The sequence below is a fragment of the Hemibagrus wyckioides genome, linkage group LG14, assembly GCF_019097595.1.
Source record: "Hemibagrus wyckioides isolate EC202008001 linkage group LG14, SWU_Hwy_1.0, whole genome shotgun sequence".
NCBI lineage: Eukaryota > Metazoa > Chordata > Actinopteri > Siluriformes > Bagridae > Hemibagrus > Hemibagrus wyckioides.
The window spans coordinates 18,358,064-18,380,010 of record NC_080723.1 but is presented as its reverse complement, the minus strand read 5'-3'; the positions used below and the strand labels follow the sequence as shown (position 1 = coordinate 18,380,010).

General features: G+C 39.3%; 1 protein-coding gene across 3 annotated transcripts in view; it reads left to right on the top strand.

The window, feature by feature from the left end:
• Positions 1-20,636, top strand: part of acsl1b (acyl-CoA synthetase long chain family member 1b) — a 22,410-nt gene extending 1,774 nt beyond the window's left edge. The window contains exons 1-22 of one of the 3 annotated variants that reach the window (XM_058408530.1): positions 3,433-3,626; positions 3,999-4,039; positions 6,476-6,688; positions 6,810-6,924; positions 8,325-8,389; positions 9,890-9,991; positions 10,550-10,649; positions 11,366-11,541; positions 13,058-13,090; positions 13,204-13,255; positions 13,403-13,476; positions 14,597-14,674; positions 14,780-14,914; positions 15,337-15,471; positions 16,150-16,245; positions 16,704-16,776; positions 16,865-16,953; positions 17,053-17,169; positions 17,735-17,878; positions 18,099-18,200; positions 19,227-19,298; positions 19,688-20,636. In XM_058408530.1, coding sequence (XP_058264513.1) covers positions 6,494-6,688; positions 6,810-6,924; positions 8,325-8,389; positions 9,890-9,991; positions 10,550-10,649; positions 11,366-11,541; positions 13,058-13,090; positions 13,204-13,255; positions 13,403-13,476; positions 14,597-14,674; positions 14,780-14,914; positions 15,337-15,471; positions 16,150-16,245; positions 16,704-16,776; positions 16,865-16,953; positions 17,053-17,169; positions 17,735-17,878; positions 18,099-18,200; positions 19,227-19,298; positions 19,688-19,828 — 2,094 coding nt within the window. In that variant the 5' untranslated portion in view covers positions 3,433-3,626; positions 3,999-4,039; positions 6,476-6,493 and the 3' untranslated portion in view covers positions 19,829-20,636. Of the gene's footprint in view, positions 1-3,432; positions 3,627-3,998; positions 4,040-6,475; positions 6,689-6,809; positions 6,925-8,324; positions 8,390-9,889; positions 9,992-10,549; positions 10,650-11,365; positions 11,542-13,057; positions 13,091-13,203; positions 13,256-13,402; positions 13,477-14,596; positions 14,675-14,779; positions 14,915-15,336; positions 15,472-16,149; positions 16,246-16,703; positions 16,777-16,864; positions 16,954-17,052; positions 17,170-17,734; positions 17,879-18,098; positions 18,201-19,226; positions 19,299-19,687 lie in introns of those variants that run through there. The other 2 variants (XM_058408529.1, XM_058408528.1) reach the window with 2 other exon arrangements.
• Positions 20,637-21,947: the final 1,311 nt, after the last annotated feature.

The following is a 21,947-nucleotide window of genomic DNA, read 5'->3' as shown; positions in this document are numbered from 1 at the left end:
ATACTTCATTCATCTATCTATCTATTACAGTAACAGATAACTAAACTGGGGACCAAGATAATCGTCCTGGTGTGAATGTTAAAGCCAGAGTCAGGACTCTGTTGGGTTTCAGTGTGTGAGTTTTGCCTCTGTTGTTGAAGTGGTTGAAGATAGATTTTAGATGCTTATGAACAAGTACTTGGGGCAGAAATGGGTTTGATGATGAGTTAAATCGTTTGTATCTATAGAACAGCTACAAAATGTTAAAGAATCCCTTTCATCCATTATCGTTAACGTTAGCGCTCAGTTTAGCATTGAGGAGCAGAACACCTGCAAAGTGAAGAGTAAAACACATTGGGTTGCAGGGTTGCAGTGACAGGAAAATAATCAGCGATGAGGTAAAAGATTTACAGCCGCTGTTCAGAGGTGAATTATTTTGCTATGACGGCATGTACCGAAGTGTTTTATTCCTCTTATACCAAACAATTTGTCAACACATCAGCTTTTTTTAATCGATTAGCGATGGACACATGGCGCTTTGAATCTCTTAATATTTGGAACGTTTACAAAACATGTTGTTTCCTGTGTTATCACTTATGTTATAGCAGCTTTAAATACTTGTGTAAACAACAATCTATAAATCTTTTCTTTCTAAAAAACTTTTTATTTTTTATTTTTTTGTTTAAGAATGCAAGGATTCGAGTCATGTGTACAGAGTCTTTACACCAACACCAGTGAAACGAAGGCTAATGCTGCGTTCACAAACATGCAAAGTCTCCAGTCGCTGTATTCTGTATTAAGTCACCAGTAGGTGAAGCTGCTACTACTGGCTGCCATAGTGATAACATTTAATTGGTGGGTGGTGTGGTTTTCGTTCTGGAAGGAGATTTGGTGTTTGAGTATAAATTTCAGTAGTGTACATATGTATATGAGATGAAGCAGAAGCAGTATGTGCTGTGTCACGGATCACGTGCGCTCTATTGACTGCACTCCCATTGGTAGTCGCTGCACCGAGTCACTCCGTATTTGCATCCAGTTTTTCCTCAACATTCTCACGTTGCCGGACACGCCCACATCTAGTCACCAACGCTCTAGGTTGCTCATGTCGCTGGAAATTGTCAGGTCTCACACGATAAACAGTTTGGGAACCTTTTTTGGCTGCGAGTGTGAACATAGCATGATACTCTCCAGTTTATCGTACAAAATAAAACACTGGATCATCACAAGGTCAGATCATCGCAAGGTCAAGGTCACTTTAAAAATCTTTCATTCTGACTGGACACAGGAAGTCCTGAGACTTCTTCGGCAATTTGAGCAACAGTAGCTTGTCTGTTGGATCAGATAACACGGGCCAGCCTTCACTCCCCACGTGCATCAGTGAGCCTTGGCCGCCCATGACCCTGTCACCGGTTCACCACTGTTCATTCCTTGGACCACTTTTGATAGATACTGACCACTGCAGACTGGGAACACCCCACAAGAGCTGCAGTTATGGAGATGCTCTGATCCAGTGGTCTAGCCATCACAATTTGGCCCTTCATCAAACTCGCTCAAATCCTTACACTTGTCCATTTTTCCTGCTTCTAACACATCAACTTTGAGGACAAAATGTTCTTTTGCTGCCTAATATATCCCACCCACTAACAGGTGCCATGATGAGGAGATCATCACTGTTATTCACGGCGACTGTCAGTGGTCATAATGTTATGCCTGATCGATTTATCTATTTGTATTTCTTTTCATTTGTAGTTCTAGTCTGCCTAAGTATTGTTTTCTGTAATGAACTTTTCCTCATTCATAGCTCAAAACTTCCCAAGGCTTTTGGTTTGACTCGCCCTCATATAAACACTTGATGTGGTTTAATGTACACACACTTACCTTGTTCTGAACACTATAGATTGGTGAAAGGGAGTGGAAACATTGTGTAAAGGTCATTACTACTCTCTAACTCTCACTGCCTGTGTAGTTGTGGTGGACTGAATATTTTACCTCTGAAGGTCACCTGAGATATAAAGCTCTCTACAGAGCAGGAATACAAACTTATTAAACACAACTGTGATATAATACACAACACCATGCTGTTTAGTGTTGCTTTTCCAACTATAATCACAAAATGAATATTTGATGATAGAAAAAAATTAGAAAATGAACAAACTCTGTGGAAAAAAGTGTCACGAAGGACGTGCTTTTATTAATACTTTGGGGGAAATTGAGTGAAATGAAAAAAGTAGGTATCTAAATGTACTAAAAATAAATGTGACTGTTTTCAAATGTGGACTTTTGACCATTTTGATGACCATTTTATTTGAAAATGTAAGTAATTATAATACATTTTAGAAACACACCATTGGGGCAAATCTACAGAATAACTGCACAGCAGAGCATATGAAAAGGTCAAGAAATGGTGTGTTTTTATTTATTTATTTATTTTTTAAATTTATTTATTTATTTATTGTTTTATTGTTTTATTTATTTATTGTTTTATTTTATTTTAGTTTACTATTTTTGACCACTTCCTCTGAAGTATTAGTAATATCTTATCTTATTGACCTTAAATCTGACCAGCCTAAAAGAGTATACAAGCCTAAGCCTAGTATTTTTAATAACACGGATTATAAATGTGAAATAAACACATAATGTACCTTTTATGGAAATAAATAAAATTCGAGTCCGCATTGCTTTATAGTGATCTTGCAGCCCCTCGAATCTAAATCTGTCAGTTTTGTAAACCAGAAGTCTAGTATTCTTGGTGGAGTTGTTATGTTTTGTCAGTAAACCCAGCCAAGATTCTCTGACTTTAAGAGAAAGGGGCAGTATGATGGACATGGCAGGTGATCAAGCGCAGACTTTTTCCCATGGCACACTGGTGAGAGAGATGTTCCTCCAGCACTAACTCTCAAAACTCTGTAATAACTTTTTAAATACAGGAATCAAGCTGGCAAATTTTTTCCTGAGTGTTTTTCCAGAAAACACGGACAAGGAGGATATCCTGACAGCCAATCGGATTGCAGCGTTAAAGATTCGGAAGATCTTTAATCGGAAGGGAAAAAAAAGTACAAAAAAGATACACAAATCTTCATTCCAATATTTTCGTACCCAGCGTTTCCCAAAACTATCATAAAGATTGTAAAGATTACTCTGACATTTTTTTCGGAAAAATGGATTTCTTTTAAATCAGAGTTAATTCTTGTGTCCAGAACAGGAGATAAAAGTCCCGGATTCTTGGTGTGACTCAGGATTTCACTCGAGTCTTATTGAAGCATATCAATGCTGTATTTGTGTTTAGCCTCCGCTGGTTACTCTACGTGTCTGAAGCAGCAGCTGAAACACTTCTCCACGTCATCGTGTTTTCCGTTCGGTGTGGTTTTAAAATAGCAGCGTGTCGGAGGAGGGGGGTGGGATATCGGCTCTGCTTGGCTGGCCTTCATCGGGTGACCGCTCTTGGGCTCTATCATTGGTCTAACATCTCAAGCAGACCAAGTTTAGACAGCGCGGGCATGCTCGGGTTACCTTTCCCCTGGAAAGCCTGGTGCAGCATGTGATTGTGTGCATGTGCAGAACCTCTTCAGCTTCTGCCTCTGAGATTGCAAGAGGAAGTCGACCAGGTGACCATGGAGTCACAGCTTCTGTAGCTCAGTCACAGGGAGGTAATCAATCACCTTGTAAAACTTTTTCTGTTTCGTGTTTGACGGAATATCTCGACTGAATCAATGACTCGCCAATAGACTGGTCAAGCAATGAGGCACCAGTACAGTATGAAGTAGTCATAGTCACGCAGCTTGTTGTCACGAAGACCTGGTTTGTCTTTTAACAGAATCGTTAATCATGATACTTTGCAGTTTGTTATCCGTGGAGCCCCAATATATTAGCTGACACGGCGCATTTCAAAGGCGGGTTGTCCAATAAGACGGGGGAAGGGGCAGGTCCGAGTTTGACCTTTGGATTTGCATTGTCTACAGCAGTAACACAAACTCGGCTAATGACATTAATGTCAGTTAACACTACCTGTCTCTCCTCAGCCTGTTCAGGACTCTGCAACCTCAACTCGCTCGAGACTCAGGTGACTTGCTTTTGTTTTGTCATTTCTATGGAATCTTTTGAGACCTGTGAACCTTCCTACAGGAGCCAGCTGCAGGGTCAAGCCAAACTTTGTGACCATTTGCATAATATATCTGCAGTTAGATTCATAATGATCCCTAAATCATGATGATTTAGGTGATTAATTTTATGAAGGATTTCCATACGTTCTGATTTGGATGCCTCTTTTAATTTCAGAGCACTGTATGTAGAAATGGAAATTCGGAAAATAACCATAAGTGCTTGATATTGGCTCTCCAGGCTTTATTTATTTATTTATTTATTTCAATTTTGCTCTCTATATTTGCAAGGCTCATCAAGAGGGGAACATATTTGCTGCGACCCATATCTGAGGGGTAATAATAAAACTAGGTGAATGGTGAAAGGGGCAGTGTGTCCTGACTGGGTTATGTTAAGCATGCTGTGTTGTGTCAACACACACACACACACACACTCTCTCTCTCAAAACTATGACTACAACTACACAGGGTGCTTTGTGTAACCTAACAGCCAAGGTGACTCATCCCAAATTCCAAAGCTAGGCTGCTATGGTGAATCTTCATTGTCTGATATTTTTTAATTATTATTTTTTACTTGGGTTTCTGTTACATTTTTTTTTTTACCAGTTCAGACAGGACTTGAAATGCTACTGTTATCTGTATTTGATTGTCTATGACCAGCCAAGATACACAAATCGAATGACTTTTGTGGCTGTTGGCCCAGACCCCGTGTAAGTGTGTAAATAGTTATAGCTGTGTACTTTTTCTGAGGAGCTAATGGCGTGTTCAAACAAAATAAGCTAAAGTTGTAGATGTTGGGGTAAATCTTTGTAGCTTTATGCATAGTTAAATGGGTTTAGTTTCATGCGGCAACCACCAAAAAAAATCCTAACCACTCCGGCTAAAATATAAAATCCCACAGAACCTTAAAACAGAGGGTTTCTGTTTGAGAAAAGGTTCCAAGTAAAATCATTTTTAGAAGTTTGAACCTTTTATACATCCAAAGAAGTCTTAGAATATCGTTTCTTCACCCTGCTTAGAATCGTGCAGCTTCTTGGAACAAGTACAGTTTTAATGTGAATGAATAGGCAAAATGGATGAGAAAAAGATCTGCATTTTTACAGTGGACCGTGTGTGTGTGTGTTGAAGAAACTGGTCCTGTATGTTGACCCAATACAGTGTTTCGACAGAAATCGCGTTCTGTGTGTGGCTTAAAACCATGTGAATACTTTCAAACTTTTTTTATTTATTTCTTCGTCTTTCATTTTTGTAATCTTTGTCACTTGTACACTATATAATTCATCCCCAACAACGCACTGGTTCACACTGAGGTGTGTGAATTCTGTCAGCACAACCCAAGGTTTTCAGGTCAAAGGTAAAGAGTAAAGACCGTTTGAGAGCAGCCACACTTGCGAAAGGTTGCGATAGCATTACAAAACATTTGATAACTCAATCAGCAATGTGACCCTTGCTCACTGAACTGTGACCGCTCGTGAAGGTCATGACTGTCCAAGAGAATCTGAGTTTAGTGGAGAGGAAAGACAATCCAAGTCTTGTCTCCTTGGTTTTGCACGCCAAGTAAACAAAAGGGACAAATATGTTTGCTATTAAATCCTTATAAGCATGCCGTGGGGTGAGAGCTGAGGATTGTGGGAATGTGTATCGTGTTTTGCAGGTGTATTATTCTGAGAATTTAAACACGACACCTGTGAAGGACAATGGCAATGGGTAACTTGATCAGGGTTTGATCTTTATAAAGAAACTTGGCACGTAAACAGAGCGTGAAGATAAGTTACATTTATTACATAAACATTAATTCATAAGTATTGAGTATTTATTTATAAAATGCTTAATTTGTTTTTCTTTATAGAACTATAATTGTTTAATGATGTCTAATGCTGCGTAAATCCTCCAATAATGCAGCTCAGCCACTACAGCGCATCAGCTACCATAGACACACGCTAACACTTTATTTTTTCCCCTTTAATCGACTAGCTAGTTTTATTTATTTTTTTTTGTCCTAGTTATGTTTTTTTATGGGATTGCTTGCTTTCAATTTATTAATTTGAAATGGCAAAATATTCTTAAAATGGATGTGTGCAGTTGAAATAAATGGGACTTACGTACTCTGTATTTTAAAATTTCTGTAACTCCACAATTATACAATTTGAAGTCAGTCAGTCAGACAAGGTTTACCTTCAGACATCAGCAGCTCTCGTAGTATACACACTGTATTGCTTAATTCCTCAATGTAATTGATTTTCTTTAATATTATATATCTTTGCATAAATTCTCCTTTATCTTGATAAATAAGGCTTGATGCGGTCCGGCAACAGACACATGACCACACAAGCGCACACACTCTTTTTTTTTTTTTAATCAGTCATGGACGTAATGGTGAGCCTCGTTTCACTCCACAGATCCATTAACAGAGAGACATGCAGGCCCATGAGCTGTTGAAGCAGTTGCGTGTGCCTGAGCTGGCCGAGGTGAGGGATTACCTCCGCAGCCTGTCCACCGGCACGCTGGTGGGCATGGGGGCCTTCGCCGCACTCACCACCTTCTGGTACACAACTCGACCAAAAGCCCTCAAACCCCCCTGTGACCTGCGCATGCAGTCTGTCGAGGTTCCGGTGAGTCCGTGCTGCAGATCCGAATCATGGAAGCGGCCTGGGGACGAGGCCAGAGTTTGGATTTATTTATTTATTTTTTATGATGAGTATTAATTCTCCTGAATTTTGTTCTGTTCTTTAGGGAGGAGAGTTTGCACGCAGGTCAGTGCTAGTGGACGCTGACAAGCTTATGTCTTTTTACTATGACGACGCTACGACCATGTACGAGGTCTTTACCCGGGGCTTACGGGTATCAAGTAAGTGAAAAAGATCACAACGTAAACCTACATTACTTTAACCTTTCAGAGTTTAATCTGGTTTTGTAAGCCAGGAAAAATAAGGAAAAGCTTGAGTTTCAGAGCAGTTCAATAGGTAGCTTTGTATATTAATGAAACCCCGGCATACAAATTTAATTAGTTCTGAAGGCGAAAATTTGTTTTGTAAAACGAATTTTCCCATAAGAAATAATGTAAATGCAGGTAATCTGTTCCAGCTGCCTGAAAACATGACCAGTATTACCAATACGAAGTAAACTGTATGGCTGCTTACAAAGAACTGACCCAAGCCAAACATTCCATGCCAAGGCTCATCACAGGAAGTTGTGCCACCAAGCTTGGGCTAAAAATAGAACAGACCACCCACGCCACCGATCTGTCAACAAAAAACACAAGAAAAATCGACTAGCTTTTGAATGCATGCCAAAGGCAATGCTGATATCGTGGGTTGACTTGAAACAGCTTTCGCTGACTGAAAATTACGAATTAGTAAAATTCGTAAAATTGCTTCAGTTGGCTTCGCTTGGCTAACAAGTTTTGAACGCCTCCCGGACGAACTAGCATTCGGTTCAGTTTTTTCGTGTGCCGACAATGCTTCGTATGCTGATGCAAATTCCTTGCAAAATTTCTGCTTTTTTTGTCTTATTACTTTGAAACGGTAGGAACGAAGAAAGACCGGTGAGGAAAAACTGCTATAAGACACGTGATAACGTGTGTTCTTTATTAAACAAGACATTTCATTTGCTTATGGAAATACTTTAGAACGTTCTCTTGTTGGAAAATTAACAAGACTTTTTTAACAAAACAGTATCATTATTTTACTGCAGAAGGACACCCCATTGTTTTTAGTTTTTCCTTCATGTAATTAATCACAATTGTACAGTAATATCTAACAGCTATCTAATATCTAATCTAATAATTACAATAAACAATAAATATAAACCTTCACCCTGTAAATACCTTCAGACTCCAAATGATTAAATTCCAACGTGTTGTCACGTAATAAACCAACAAAATGCTTCCAGTTACTCGATCCAGCGTCTAAACACTCGTCAGATATTTCTGAAATGTTATCCTGAGGTATCTTTATCTAAATTATCTTAATCCAAGTTATCTAAATGTTATCGTAAGCTATCTAATCGAGCAAATCTATTTTTAGAATTCTTCCTAATGTATCCCTAGGGAAAAATCCCAGAATTTTTAGAGAATATTAAAGAGAAGGATTTTATATAGATGCTGTTGTTGAAACTGCTGTAATGTTGTAAGATTTCTTTGCTGTAAGACCTCACAGAATGTCATGTAAAAATAAAATAATTAATTAATTAATTAATAGTTAACGATATTTGTTAATTATATTGTATCTTCTTTTTCCTTTCCGTAAGATAACGGACCTTGCCTAGGCTACAGGAAACCAAAGCAGCCGTACGAGTGGCTGTCCTATTCAGAGGTAGGACCGCTGGAGACGTCTCCATTCGACATTGTTTACATAGCCTCCTTCTTTCTTACTCACTCTCTTTCTTTCTCTCTCTTTCTTTCTTTCTTTCTCTCTCTCTCTCTCACTCACTCACTCACTCACTCACTCACTCCACAAGACATTCAGTCTTTCAGATTGGTTTGATATTTCAGCTCTTTTTAAAATTGACTCATCTATACATTCTGTTTATTTTTAGTATTTCAATCAAATAATGCTACTCCAGAAGTCTTATCTCGACTGACCAGGTCAATATCTGTACAGTAAAATAGTGCTCTCGGACATTTGGAGGGACTTTATATTAAAATGTAGTGTAACATTAGTGGAGTCCTTTATCTGCTACAGCATGAGCTAGTTGTTTTAAATAGCTTTGGCATTCCCAACTATTTTTGTTGTTTTATTAGTTTTTATGTTTCACCTTTCTTTACTCAAATCGATGTGAGTACATGAAGCTGTGCTCTTTATCACTGTGGTTGTTCATGTGATATTTAAACACAAATGTTCCTTCCAAGTGAAAATGGAGAAGTCGTGTACAAAGACTCTTTTTTTTCTGTCTGTGCCATAAATATACACACTGTGTTCAATCTCTGTGCCATCAAATACTGCAGCACAATGCTCCATGTATGCACACTTATAAACATATACATCATCCAGAGTGTGTGTGTGAGAGTAGTGTGTGTGTGTGTGTGTGTGTGTGTGTGTGTGTGTGTGTGTGTGTGTGTGTGAAAAAAAGTGTGTGACTGAGAGAGAGGGTGAGTGTGTGTGAGAGAGAGAGTTGTGTGTGTGAGAGAGAGAGTTTTGTGTGTGTGTGTGTGTGTGTGTGAGTGAGTAAAAGTGTGTGACAGAGAGGGTGTGTGTGTGAGAGAGAGAGTTGTGTGTGTGTGTGTGTGTGTGTGAGTAAAAGTGTGTGACTGAGAGAGAGGGTGTGTGTGTGTGTGTGTGTGAGTAAAAGTGTGTGACTGAGAGAGAGGTTGAGTGTGTGTGTGAGAGAGAGAGTTGTGTGTGTGAGAGAGAGAGTTGTGTGTGTGAGAGAGAGAGTTGTGTGTGTGAGAGAGAGAGTTGTGTGTGTGTGTGTGAGTGAGTAAAAGTGTGTGACAGAGAGGGTGTGTGTGTGTGAGAGAGAGAGTTGTGTGTGTGTGTGTGTGTGTGTGAGTAAAAGTGTGTGACTGAGAGAGAGGGTGTGTGTGTGAGAGAGAGAGGTTTTGTGTGTGTGTGTGTGAGTAAAAGTGTGTGACTGAGAGAGAGGGTGAGTGTGTGTGTGAGAGAGAGAGTTGTGTGTGTGTGTGAGAGAGGGGTTTTGTGTGTGTGTGTGTGAGTAAAAGTGTGTGACTGACAGAGAAGGTGAGTGTGTGTGTGTGTGAGGTTTTGTGTGTGTGTGATTATTCTAGACCAGTCCCACTTGGTGTAATCTGGTAGGATCTGCTGTGTCACAGTGGAAAGTGTTTTGCATTATTTTTGCCTTTCTCCTCCTCTCAGGTTGCAGAGAGAGCAGAGAGTCTGGGCTCAGCGCTGCTGCACAAAGGTCACTCCAAAACCAAAGACCAGTTCATCGGCATTTTCGCTCAGAGCAGACCCGAGGTGAGACGCATCGCCGAGCATCCGCCTGGGCTTTCGGTTCCTTATATGCTGAAAAGTCTCATATCTTTAAGATCTGAACGATCCGAGTGTATGAGCTTCGCAATCGAAACCCTTCAGCGTGATTTTAATTGCTTTGTGCAGCAGATAAACACTGAAGCTCCTGTTCCAAGAAAAACCTTGCCTTTTCCACAGGGTACACTGTTAGGCATTGGTTATTTATTATTATAGATTATTTATAATCATTATATAATTTATTTAACACAGTGCAAGCTTAAAAAAAATCATTTTATTATCTATTTGTCACTGTGTTTAGGAATTACTTTATTTCAAAAATAATGTCGTCAAATTTCAAAAATATATTGTGATCAAATTATTATTATAATTTATTTATTTATTTATTTATTTTAACATCATCATGTTTTTAAGCTAATGTCATCAAAATAGAACATGAGTTGTAAAAAAAATACTATTTGTGCCTAGAGTGTCTCAGATCTGTATGTAGTAATAATAATAATAATAATAATAATAATAATAACTATGTTGTATGTTTCTCCACAGTGGACCATCTCAGAGCTGGCTTGCTACACCTACTCTCTGGTCTCAGTGCCTCTGTATGACACACTGGGGACTGAGGCCATCGATTACATCATCTGCAAGAGTGTGTCCTCTTCTCATCCTCACTAACTATTTCTACAGATGTTTATACTGTATTCGGATGTGTACTCTCTTTTTCTCTCTCTCTCTCTCTCTCTCTCTCTCTCTCTCTCATTGTCTCATTCTCTCTCACTCTCACTCTCTCTCTCTCTTTCTCTCTCTCTCATTGTCTCATTCTCTCTCACTCTCTCTCTCTCTTTCTCTCTCTCTCATTGTCTCATTCTCTCTCACTCTCACTCTCTCTCTTTCTCTCTATCATTCTTCTCTTTCTTTCTCTCTCTCTCTCTCTCTCTCTCTATCTCACACACACACACACAAAATCTCTCTTTCTCTCTCTCTCATTCTTCTCTCTCTCTCTCTCTTTCTCTCTATCATTCTTCTCTCTCTCTCTCTCTCTCTCTCTCTCTATCACACACACACACACACACACACACACAAAATCTCTGTTTCTCTCTCTCTCTCTCTCTCTCTCTCACTCTCTCTCTCTCAGTGCAACATAGAACAGTCATTAATATAATTTAGCACAGGTGTGTGATCCTTACCACTCACTTCCCTCAGCTCTGTCTCCACTTCCACATAGTGATTGATTTTTATTTATTTATTTTTTTAACAACTCAGATATCAGCATCACGGCATATGTCTCTCTTTAATCACATTTTGATTTTATGCATTTGAGAACCGATCAGTTTTAACGGAATGTGTGTGTGTGTGTGTTTTCAGCCGGCATCTCCACAGTGGTGTGTGACGTACCGGCCAAGGCTCGTCTGCTGCTGGACTGCGTCTCGGGAAGACAGCACACCCTGAAAACCCTGATCCTGATGGACGAGTTTGACTCGGAGCTGATGGCTCAAGCGCAGCAATGCGGCGTGGACGTAATTAGCCTGAAAGACGCAGAGGCGAGTGTCTGATCCTAAACATGTGTCGTTTACAGTCGTTACGTGTCGAGGGAAGCTGTAGAGTGAAGCAAGCTGGGAATCTATTTGATGTGATGCTCAGTGACAGAAAGTATATTCCAGCCTTAACGGAGAAGTTCACTTCCAGAATAAAAATCTATAAATAATTTCCTCACCCCTTTGTCATCCAAGATGTTCCTGTCTTTCTTTCTTCAGCCGTAAAAAGAAATTATGTTTTTTGAGGAAAACGTTTCAGGATTTTTCTCCATATAGTGGACTTCTATGGTGCCCCCGAGTTTGACCTTCCAAAATGCAGTTCATCTATGCGTGTCCGTGATGCTGCATACTACGTAATCATTTTGGAAGGTCGCTCATGATGTAGGCGGAACTACAGACCCAGCGAATGTGCAAAGTGCAAATAAGTCAAATGCTCTTTACTAACGAAAAGGTAGATATAACTTTGTGTCATTCCACATGCAACAACTTCGGAGCGGTCCTCCTCCTCCACACTAGTAAACACTGGGTCTGTAGCTCCTCCTACATCACGCGTGACCTTTCAGCATAATTATGTAGCATCATGGAGGCACTAGTGCTAGGCAAGCATTTGTGGTTAAAAAATATACAATTTTTTATTTTCCTAAGAAAATGACCGATCGTTTTGTTAGATAAGAGCCTTCTTCCTGGGCTGGGATCGAGGTTTAGAGCTCCTTGAAGCTGCATTTAAACTGTATTTTCGGAGATCAAACTCAGGGGCACCATTGAAGTCCACTATATGAAAAAAAATCCCGAAATGTGTTCCTCAAAAAACATAATTTCTTTACGACTGAAGAAAGAAAGACATCTTGGCATGACGAGGGGGTGAGGAAATTATTTGGAGATTTTTGTTCTGGAAGTGAACTTCTCCTTTAAAGCTTGTGCTGTGTTTTATGATAATCTCACCAGCTACATTTCTTGCTCTGATTGCTCGTGAGGCTGGAACATCTCAACAGTCAACAAGACCAAGATCATTTTATTGGCAGTAAAAAAGACTGACTGTATCGATTTTTTTTTTTTTCACTAAATGTACAGTAACAGTTTATTTACCTGTAGCTTGAATAACTTGACTTGAAGCTAGTGATTAAATATTCAATATTGAGAATATAGGGGAAAAAAATAGTATGCCTTTGGGGAAAAAATGTAGCTTTTTCCCCTCATTGATTGTGTCTAGGTCTTAAAGTTGAGTGCGCTGGATTTTCCAACACTTTGTGTTGCTAATCGAAGCTACTCTAGTGTCATAGTGTTCTCATTACTCTGAGTTATAAAGTCACTGAAACTGAAACTGTTGATTGAAGAGCCTTTAACATTTTTACTCATGCATTTACATATAACTGCCATTCTGTATCGCTTCAGAGCCTCTGTGTTTTCTCAGACCCCCACCCAAAGTCTTCTTCTCCTTCCTTTCTCACATACAGATATTTCAGATTTCTCATGTTTCTTAGTTACTGTAAACGTTATGGAAATGTCTGTCTTGTTTTTCCAGGCTCTTGGAAAAGCCCATCGGCAGAAGCCCATAGTGAGTCTCATCATCTGCTCTGTTTTTCTTCAATTTTCTTTTATACCCATTGTTTCCACTTTTCATATGCACATGGCCTGATGGCAAATATTTACTGTTTTCCTTCTTTATAGCCTCCTAAGCCTGATGACATGGCTATTATTTGCTTTACTAGTGGAACCACAGGTATGTACTGCATGTGCACATAGATCTTTATTTGCTTTTCAGGATGATGTGTGTTTTATAGATTTGCTAATATTTGAGTCTGTGTGTGGATGTGTACATTAGATCGTGTTCTCTCTCTCTCTCTCTCTCTCTCTCTCTCTCTCTCAGGAAACCCGAAAGGAGCGATGCTCACCCACAGAAACATCGTGTCCAACATTTCTGGCTTTACCAAGATAACAGAGGTAAATGTAGACATAAGATACAGCCTCACGCTCATCCTCTCTCTCTCCTCAATCCTCTCTTGCACATGGTTACTACATTTTCAATCATTCTTTTGGTCAAGTCTTTAAAAAAGTTGTAGTAAAAGCAAAGAGAGCCCCAAATCTGAATGGATTAAAATGATAAACAGTTGAATAAGTTTCCTATTACAGATGTTCGGACAGTAGTGCTGTCTGTAATTTAAATCACAGGTTTGTATATTTATAAAAGGATAAAATTATATTCATAATGAAAGGATTTTCCATCAAGCTGAAATTAAGAGGGGGCTTATTAAGAGGGAACAAAAGTCGAAGGGTCAAACGTATGTACTCCTGATCCTCACACCCATATGTGATTCTTCCCCAAATTGTTGCCACAAATCTGGAAGCCCACAGCTGTATAGAATGTCTTTGAACCTCTTAGTTCCAGTGAAGACAAAATGTAATGCTACAGCGTACAAACACTGTTCAGAGCCCCTGTGTACAAATCAAGCTCCATGGTGACATGGTGTGTTAAGGATGAAGTGGAAGATCTCCTGAGCCCTGACTCTGACTCAACCTTAATGAACACCTTTGGGATGAACTGGAACACTAACTGATCCCCAGACCTCCTCACTCTTAGAACATCAGTGTCTGATCTCACTAATGCTCTTGTAGCTGAATGATCACTAATCCCCACAGACACACTCCAACAATCTAGTGGAAATACTTCCCCAGAAGTGTTGAGCGCATTATAACAGAAAAATGAGACTACATCTAAAATGATGATCAGGGGTGCAGAGACTTTTTGGTTATATAGTGTTGCTGTTTATTTTCCTATAAGAGCACAGCCCTTTGTTTTAAACTAACACTGACATACGAAGTGAGATTAATGCAGACGTTATGAGAATGTTGCACTGATTTCGCTCACACACACATTTCTTTTGCTCTTAAGCTCCGTAATGCAAAATCATTGCTTTAAAGGGGAAAAAAAAATCCCCTTGGCTGTGTTTGTGTGTAAGCATCAACTGTAGAAACTTGTTATGAAAACCTATTGTGTGTGTTATGCTCACACTCGTAGTCATCTTTGTTAATCCTGTGTCTCCTGTCGTCTTCTTTCTTTCAGACCAGCTGTCCTTTGAGTCCCAGCGACTCGCACATCTCTTACCTTCCTCTTGCACACATGTTCGAGCGAGTAGTGCAGGTACGGACTAGAACGCTTCACGTGTAGCCCTTGTAATGATATAATAACATTTTTGTGTAATCCGACATGTGTTGTAACCATTTGCATGGTTTTGGTGTCTCTCAGGGCGTGATGCTGCTTCACGGGGGTCGCATCGGCTATTTCAAGGGAGATATCCGCTGCCTCATGGATGACCTTATGACCCTGCAGCCCACCGTCTTCCCGGTGGTGCCTCGTCTGCTCAACCGAATGTTTGATAAGGTATTTTACACCTGAGGATTTTTACAGCAGTATGTCTGACCAGACCTTTTATTATTATTATTATTATTATTATTATTATTATTATTATTATTATTATTATTATTATTATTTTGATGAACTATTTATATGCATGCATCAGGCTTACCATATATGAAGCTGTTGAATTCTCGAGTTTGTCAGAAAGTGAAACATCATGAGATAAAACGTAACTATAAATGGATTAAAAGTATGATTTGTTGTTCTTTATTTAATACCTGTTAAGAAAAACTTCACTCTGCATCACATCAGGTCTCGCCATGCATCACAACACCTTGGCATGATTCATAATTTTCCTATAATAGCACACCCTGTTGTGATTTTATTCCCGACTTGTAAGGGCAGAGAGTGTAGGAATGATTACTGTGTGTGTGTGTGTGTTTCAGATCTTTGGGCAAGCCAACACTCCTCTAAAGAAGTGGATCTTAGATTTTGCCTTCCGGAGGAAAGAAGCTGAGATGATGAGCGGCATCATGAGGCGAAACAGTCTGTGGGACAAAATCATCTTCAAGAAAGTCCAGGTGAATAATTCCATCACTTCCAGTCCTGAGTTCAGCCTCATCCAGTCTTGAGGTGCACAGGGGGATGTAGTTACACTATAGACATAACTCTGGTTAGGGTTAGGGTTACGCCCTTCCAGAGGGATTTTTTTTTTACACGTGACCGTAAACTCTGGCTAAACAGAATCCTGGGTTATCTTGTTTGACATTTCACACTGCTTAGACTTTTTATCTATACAATGTTCCACACTTCTTTATATTTGCATATTTGTGACATCAGCAACTTTGATTGAGTTAGTACATCGTGACCGAGTTAAATAACGGCTTGTCTCGTGCTTTCATGTCAGCGAGAAAAGAAAATGTTGCCATGATAAATCCTACTTTGCTGATTTTTAGCCTCCTGAGATGCACAAAAGCAAGAAACCAAAGAAAAAAGCTGATGCAAAACTCAGTTGCATCTTCTAATCCTGCTTCAGAGCGGGTTTTCATAACCCTGGGTGTAAAAAGCAGTGCTTCTAAATAACACGTGTGAAACATTCCTTTGACTCGGTGGTCAAACACAGTGTGAAAAGCTTTCACTTTGTTCTTGGTGAACTGGAAATATTCCTGTGCACAATCCAGATACTGCACTGGGATGGTGTGTATAGTGTGTCTAAGGCCTGTGATGATGAAAGCTGTTATTTCTGCTGCCCCCTGCAGGACAGCGTCGGAGGAAAAGTGCGCTTGATGCTGACCGGTGCTGCTCCAGTCTCTTCTCATGTGCTGACTTTCCTGCGTGCAGCTCTGGGATGCCAGGTCTGGGGCAGGGGGGAAACACACACACACACATACACACACAGACACACACACACAATTTAAATACTCTTCATTATTTCCATCTGTGCTTTATATGAAGCTGAATTTCATTTCAAAATCTTCTCAAATTCATTTCACATTTTATTTGTCACATACACAATCATACACAGTGCAACATGCAGTCTAATGCTTTTTATGAAGGTCCGTGAGAGAGATTTTAAAATAGAATTTAAAAATAAAACGAAATAAAAGTAGAATAATCTGCCGTACAATGAAGATCTACATCTGGAATTCTGTAAAGTTGCTTTGTTAAAATTGCAGCTGTTAAAAGCATTATAGTCATTACAGGTTAATGTTCTACCTCAGCTACACAAAATATTTAATGATGAAAGCGTTTCGTTAATTAATGAATTCATTTGAGTGGCTTTGAGTTTAACCGTGATTTCGTCTCGGTTCAGTTTTATGAAGGCTATGGTCAGACCGAGTGTACAGCCGGCTGCACGGTCACGTTATCAGGAGACTGGTCAGCAGGTAACACATCCTCCCACACACGGACTTGTGCATTCATTCATGTTCTTCGGTCTCTGCTTCATGTTTTTACTCATGTCGTCGGCTCTAGGTCACGTCGGACCTCCTCTCCCGTGTAACATTGTGAAGCTGGTGGATGTTGCTGAGATGAATTATCTGGCTGTGAATGGAGAAGGAGAGGTGTGTGCTCTGGTGTTATCACTTAAGCTTTGTGTTTTTATTTTTTTGTGGATCTTTGTATGTTTGTTTCCACTGTTAAGCATTGTGTCTGGGTGATAGGTGTGTGTGAAGGGGCCCAATGTGTTTAAAGGATATCTGAAAGACCCAGAGAAGACCGAGGAGGCCATGGACCAGGACGGCTGGCTCCACACAGGAGACATCGGCAGGTGGCTACCGGTGGGTTTTACTCTTTAACAAATCTGTGACATTGGGTTTTTACGTCTATTTCATTAACAGTGTGTAGTAGAAACCTTCATGAGACATTATTCCATGTAAATTGTATAAACCGGTTCTGGTCATGTGCATTTTTCTGAAGGGTTTTAAGAGGTTTTTGTTTCCTAAAACGAGAAGTACGAAGTTGCTGGATTAGATTCTCGGTTTTGCATTTCCTTCCACACTGGAGGAATCATACTTTTCATCTTTCAGCTGCTCCCTGTTCAGGGTTGCCACTGTGGATCACCCGATCCACATATTTAATTTTGGAGCGTTTTTTGTCCGATGCCCTTCCAAACACAACCCTCCCATTTTATCCAGGCTTGGAAACGGCACTGAGAGAAAGTTAATCCCTGAGTGGCTGGATTGGTTCCCTGCCCGGGAACTGAACCTAGGCCTCGGTGATGAGAGTCCAGGCTCCTCCTGCTGGACCACCAGAGAATTTGCTGGACAAACATGTTACATAAAATAATAACTAATTTCAAACATAGTGCATGCTAAACTTTTGTGACTCGTTATCTCCTGACAGAATGGCACGCTGAAGATCGTGGACCGTAAGAAGCACATCTTTAAGCTGGCACAAGGAGAGTACATTGCTCCGGAGAAGATCGAGAACATTTACATCCAGAGTGAAGCCGTGGCTCAGGCTTTTGTGCATGGCGACAGCCTACAGGTGAGACTTTCACTATGACTATCTCATTTACCTGCATCTCTATACATGACATGAGCTTTATTATAGCTGTTTAAGTGCGATACATAAAACACTGATGTCCCAGTACTTCTTATCTGGTGGTGAGAGAATGAGAGAGAAACAAAAAGTGCAATCTGAGACTCATAGACGCTTCAAATAAAAGTAAAGAATTGAGTGTTTTTGACCTTTACCTCTTCCACAGGCCTGCCTAGTGGCCATCATTGTGCCGGACCCGGACTTTCTGCGTGGCTGGGCCAATAAAAGAGGATTTCACGGCTCATACGAGGAGCTTTGTAGCAGCAAGGTAATGAGATGTGACACGTTTTATAGAATACTATTTTGAGATATTTAGAAATAAAGAAATATTCCACTTTTATATGATTATTTGAATTTCAGCCTGCGTTTTATAGTCCATGTGATTGAACTGGATTCAACACACATTCTCTTTTGTCATGCGAAGAAGAAAAGCAGTTTACTCCAAACAGGCTTATAATGGAAGTCTAAGCAGTTGTTAAGTTCCCTTAATAAACATTTATAATGCAGGAATATACATACAGCTCTGGAAAAAAATAAGAGACCACTGCCCCAATCTCCAGATTTGAACCCTATTGAAAACCTCTGGAATGTCATCAAGAGGAAGATGGATGGTCACAAACCATCAAGCAAAGCTGAGCTGTTTGCTTTTTTGCAAAAAGAGGGGTATAAAGTTCCCCAGCGGCAACAAACCAACAAAATTTACTTACCTGACATTTTCAATCAGTATAAATAAATTAATTATTTTCTGGCTGCCAGTCAGATATAAAATCAGTCCGTGTGAGACGTGTAATGGGTTTGATATCAACATTTACTTTAAAGATTTTTGGTTTTTTGGAACTTTTCTGTTAATATATTGCTGCTAGTAAGCTGGGGAAAAACAGAAACACTACAAATTCTTCAATCTCCATATTAAGCTCCACTGTGGAGTGTAACATGACAAAGACATTCAATACTGAACATGGACACAACAGCCTCTGGGTAAAAGAAATCAAGGTTTAATAATTACAGATTTTATCCTCTGAATAAGTGGTTCATGTCAGAAAGATTATTTCTACCGATCTAAAACTTAATTTCCAAGTGTTTCCAAAATTTTTAATTATTATAAGTACATTTTGGGGAAAGAAAACGCTTCTCTTTAATCACACAAACCCTCAAGAAGTGTTGAAAAATGATGGTGTTTGTTTAAAAGCTGCTTAAGATGCTGTTATATTATGTTTCCATTTTTGTTTTTCTGGTAAACCCACTCTATTACAGTAGTTTGCAAATCTAAAGATATTTTCTTGTTTATTTTCAGGACGTGAAAAACGCCATATTGGAGGAAATAGTTAAACTGGGCAAAGAAGGTGGACTGAAGTCTTTCGAACAGGTGAGGCTTTTTCTAACCAAATATAAAAAAGGGGATTTTTTCCACACACACATTATTTATCATTGATATCACCACATGCCAAGGATTAGGACCCATTTATGATGTAATCAGGAGTCAGAACTGAATTTTATTTTTATTGCACTTCTAACATTAACACAATGCAATTTTTGGGAAATATATAAGTTCAGGATATGAATTATACATTCCCTTATGAGCAAGTCCGGTGCTGAGATAATCCTCATGAGACGATATTAAGGAGAAACCGTGAAAGGAAGCAGACTGAAACGGAAACCTCATCCTCATCTAAGAGATAGAAATACCTCACACTTCTCCTAAACTGCTCTCCAGGCTGACGTTAACGTCTCTTAATGTTCTCCTGTGTGTTGTAGGTGAAGGATATCGCTCTGCACACGGAGATGTTCTCCATCCAGAACGGCCTCCTGACTCCAACACTTAAAGCGAAGCGCGCTGAGCTCAGGAACCATTTCAGACAGCAGATCGATCAGCTCTACTCCAAGATCCACATGTGAAAAAAATAAAAAATAAATAAAAATATTCCAGGACGGATTTGAAGGAATACCGACATACAGCGCTATCTGCCCCCTCTCAGTCTCCAATAGTTTTACTTATAGTTATCTCCATAGTGACGTTTGGGTGAAGTGTTCCTTTAAAAACAGAACTGTGCCTTATCCACAATATTTACTGCCTTTCATATATGCATCGGAATGAAGAGAACACTGCATTACACTTTTTACCTTTCAGGACTTTAAACCTCGGGGCCGAATTCTCACACGCCCTCTGTATGCTGCAGTAGATCCAGATTTCAAGACTTGCTAAAGCCAGTTTACCCAAGAGACCTGGCATGAGCTTTTTTGGGAAAAATAAAAAGCTTTACTTTCTTCAAAAATAGTTGCCAAAGATGCTTCTCGAGTGCTAGACACAGATGTGCCAATACAAAGGCTTACCTCGTACCCTGTAGAGCTTCAGAGACGGACGTCTGCTTAGCTGAAACAGATGACTGAACTGAAACATTACAGGATAAATAACAAGCTTCTGGGCTCTGATACAGATGCGTATAGATCAGAACTACCTGGCTAAAGTGTTTTTTTTTTTGTTGTTTTTTTTTTAACTAGCACAACTACCATATAAGGGAAACACGGTCACGATGGCATCTTGTAGCTACACAATAAATAGAGCCTAGATACTTCGATTAAACTTACTATGCTTTTTATTTATTTTATTTTTTTTTCCTGAATGGTTGCACCGCCATAAACCTTAGCATCACTCGAACATCCTAGAAATAAATACATACATAAATAAATAAATAAATAAATAATATATACTAGAAATAAATACTTTTTCTTTAGCACTCAGATCACAGATTACTTCGGCAGTGTGACACTATTTTATTACGCTAATGTGTAATCGAATTTCATGAATGGTGTGAAAAAACATTTTGTATATTTATCTTGTTGAAGGAATACTCTGGGTATTTTTTATTTTTTAATCTGTATCTACTTCACCTGTATGTGATTTTATTATAGAATTTATTAAGAATTAAATCTGATTATCAAGAAGTTTGACAAATTTCCCAGTGCGACTGAGAACGTAACAGGAAACCTCTTTAAATCCGTTATGAAAGTCTAAGGGCAGATGTCGAATTGAATTCGGTCATTGAATGTAAATGTGCCTCAGTATAACCTCACTGTTGAAATGTAGTACTTTCTCTGCAGAGGTTACGGATGTAAAGCCTAATCACGCCAAATGAGATTGATTCATCTGGGACAGAAAGTGCTACAGAATTCAACAACTGCCCTTAGACCAGGTAAGTCCGGCCTTATCCTGAAAGGGCAGGTATGGGTGCAGATTTTCATACCAATAAAGCAGGATTCCACCTGTTTTGATCAATTAATCTTGGCTTTCCATAGACTAGAGTATAAGGTCGGACACTCCTGCCTTACACTTTTATAACATGTGAGATTTATCTAAGCTTTTCTCAATACAGATGAATTTTAAATTGAAGTTCTAATCACTACATATGCTGTTTTAGGGTAAGATTAGGTTGAAAAACCCTGGAGTATTCCTTTAATTCAAGCTAAAACGGGACACTTCCATACTGTATAGGAAGAGAGGAAGAGGTATACACTTGAGTGTATATAGTATCCCGTTGTCACTTGGGCCAGCCACTAAGGTGATGAAGCTTTGTGCTCTATATTTTTGCAATATGTATCTAAACAGCCATGCGATCATACTATATTTATATAAACTGTGTGGTGGTGGTGATCTTTCGTTCTTTTGCTGCTTGATTTCACTGAGGATCTTTTAGCATTCCCTAGGCCATAGCAAAACATCCCCGGATATGTTGCCATTGCAAGAACGGAGCTCAGTGTTGACTATTTATATGGTTTTATTTGTGTTGATGATGATGATGTGTTGATATTGATTTTGTTTTTTTTGGTTTTATTATTCTGTTTTATATGTGCCTGGTATGAAATTTAATCACATTGCATTGAAATATTGAGTATTTCTAGGTTCACTGTGTAGTTTTAAACTTGTTTGCCTGGTTTGATTGATTTATTGTAGTGCAAAGCTATTTTACCTCTCCTGGTCTTGTACAGTAACTCCTTCTGACAGCTTTCTCTGTAAATC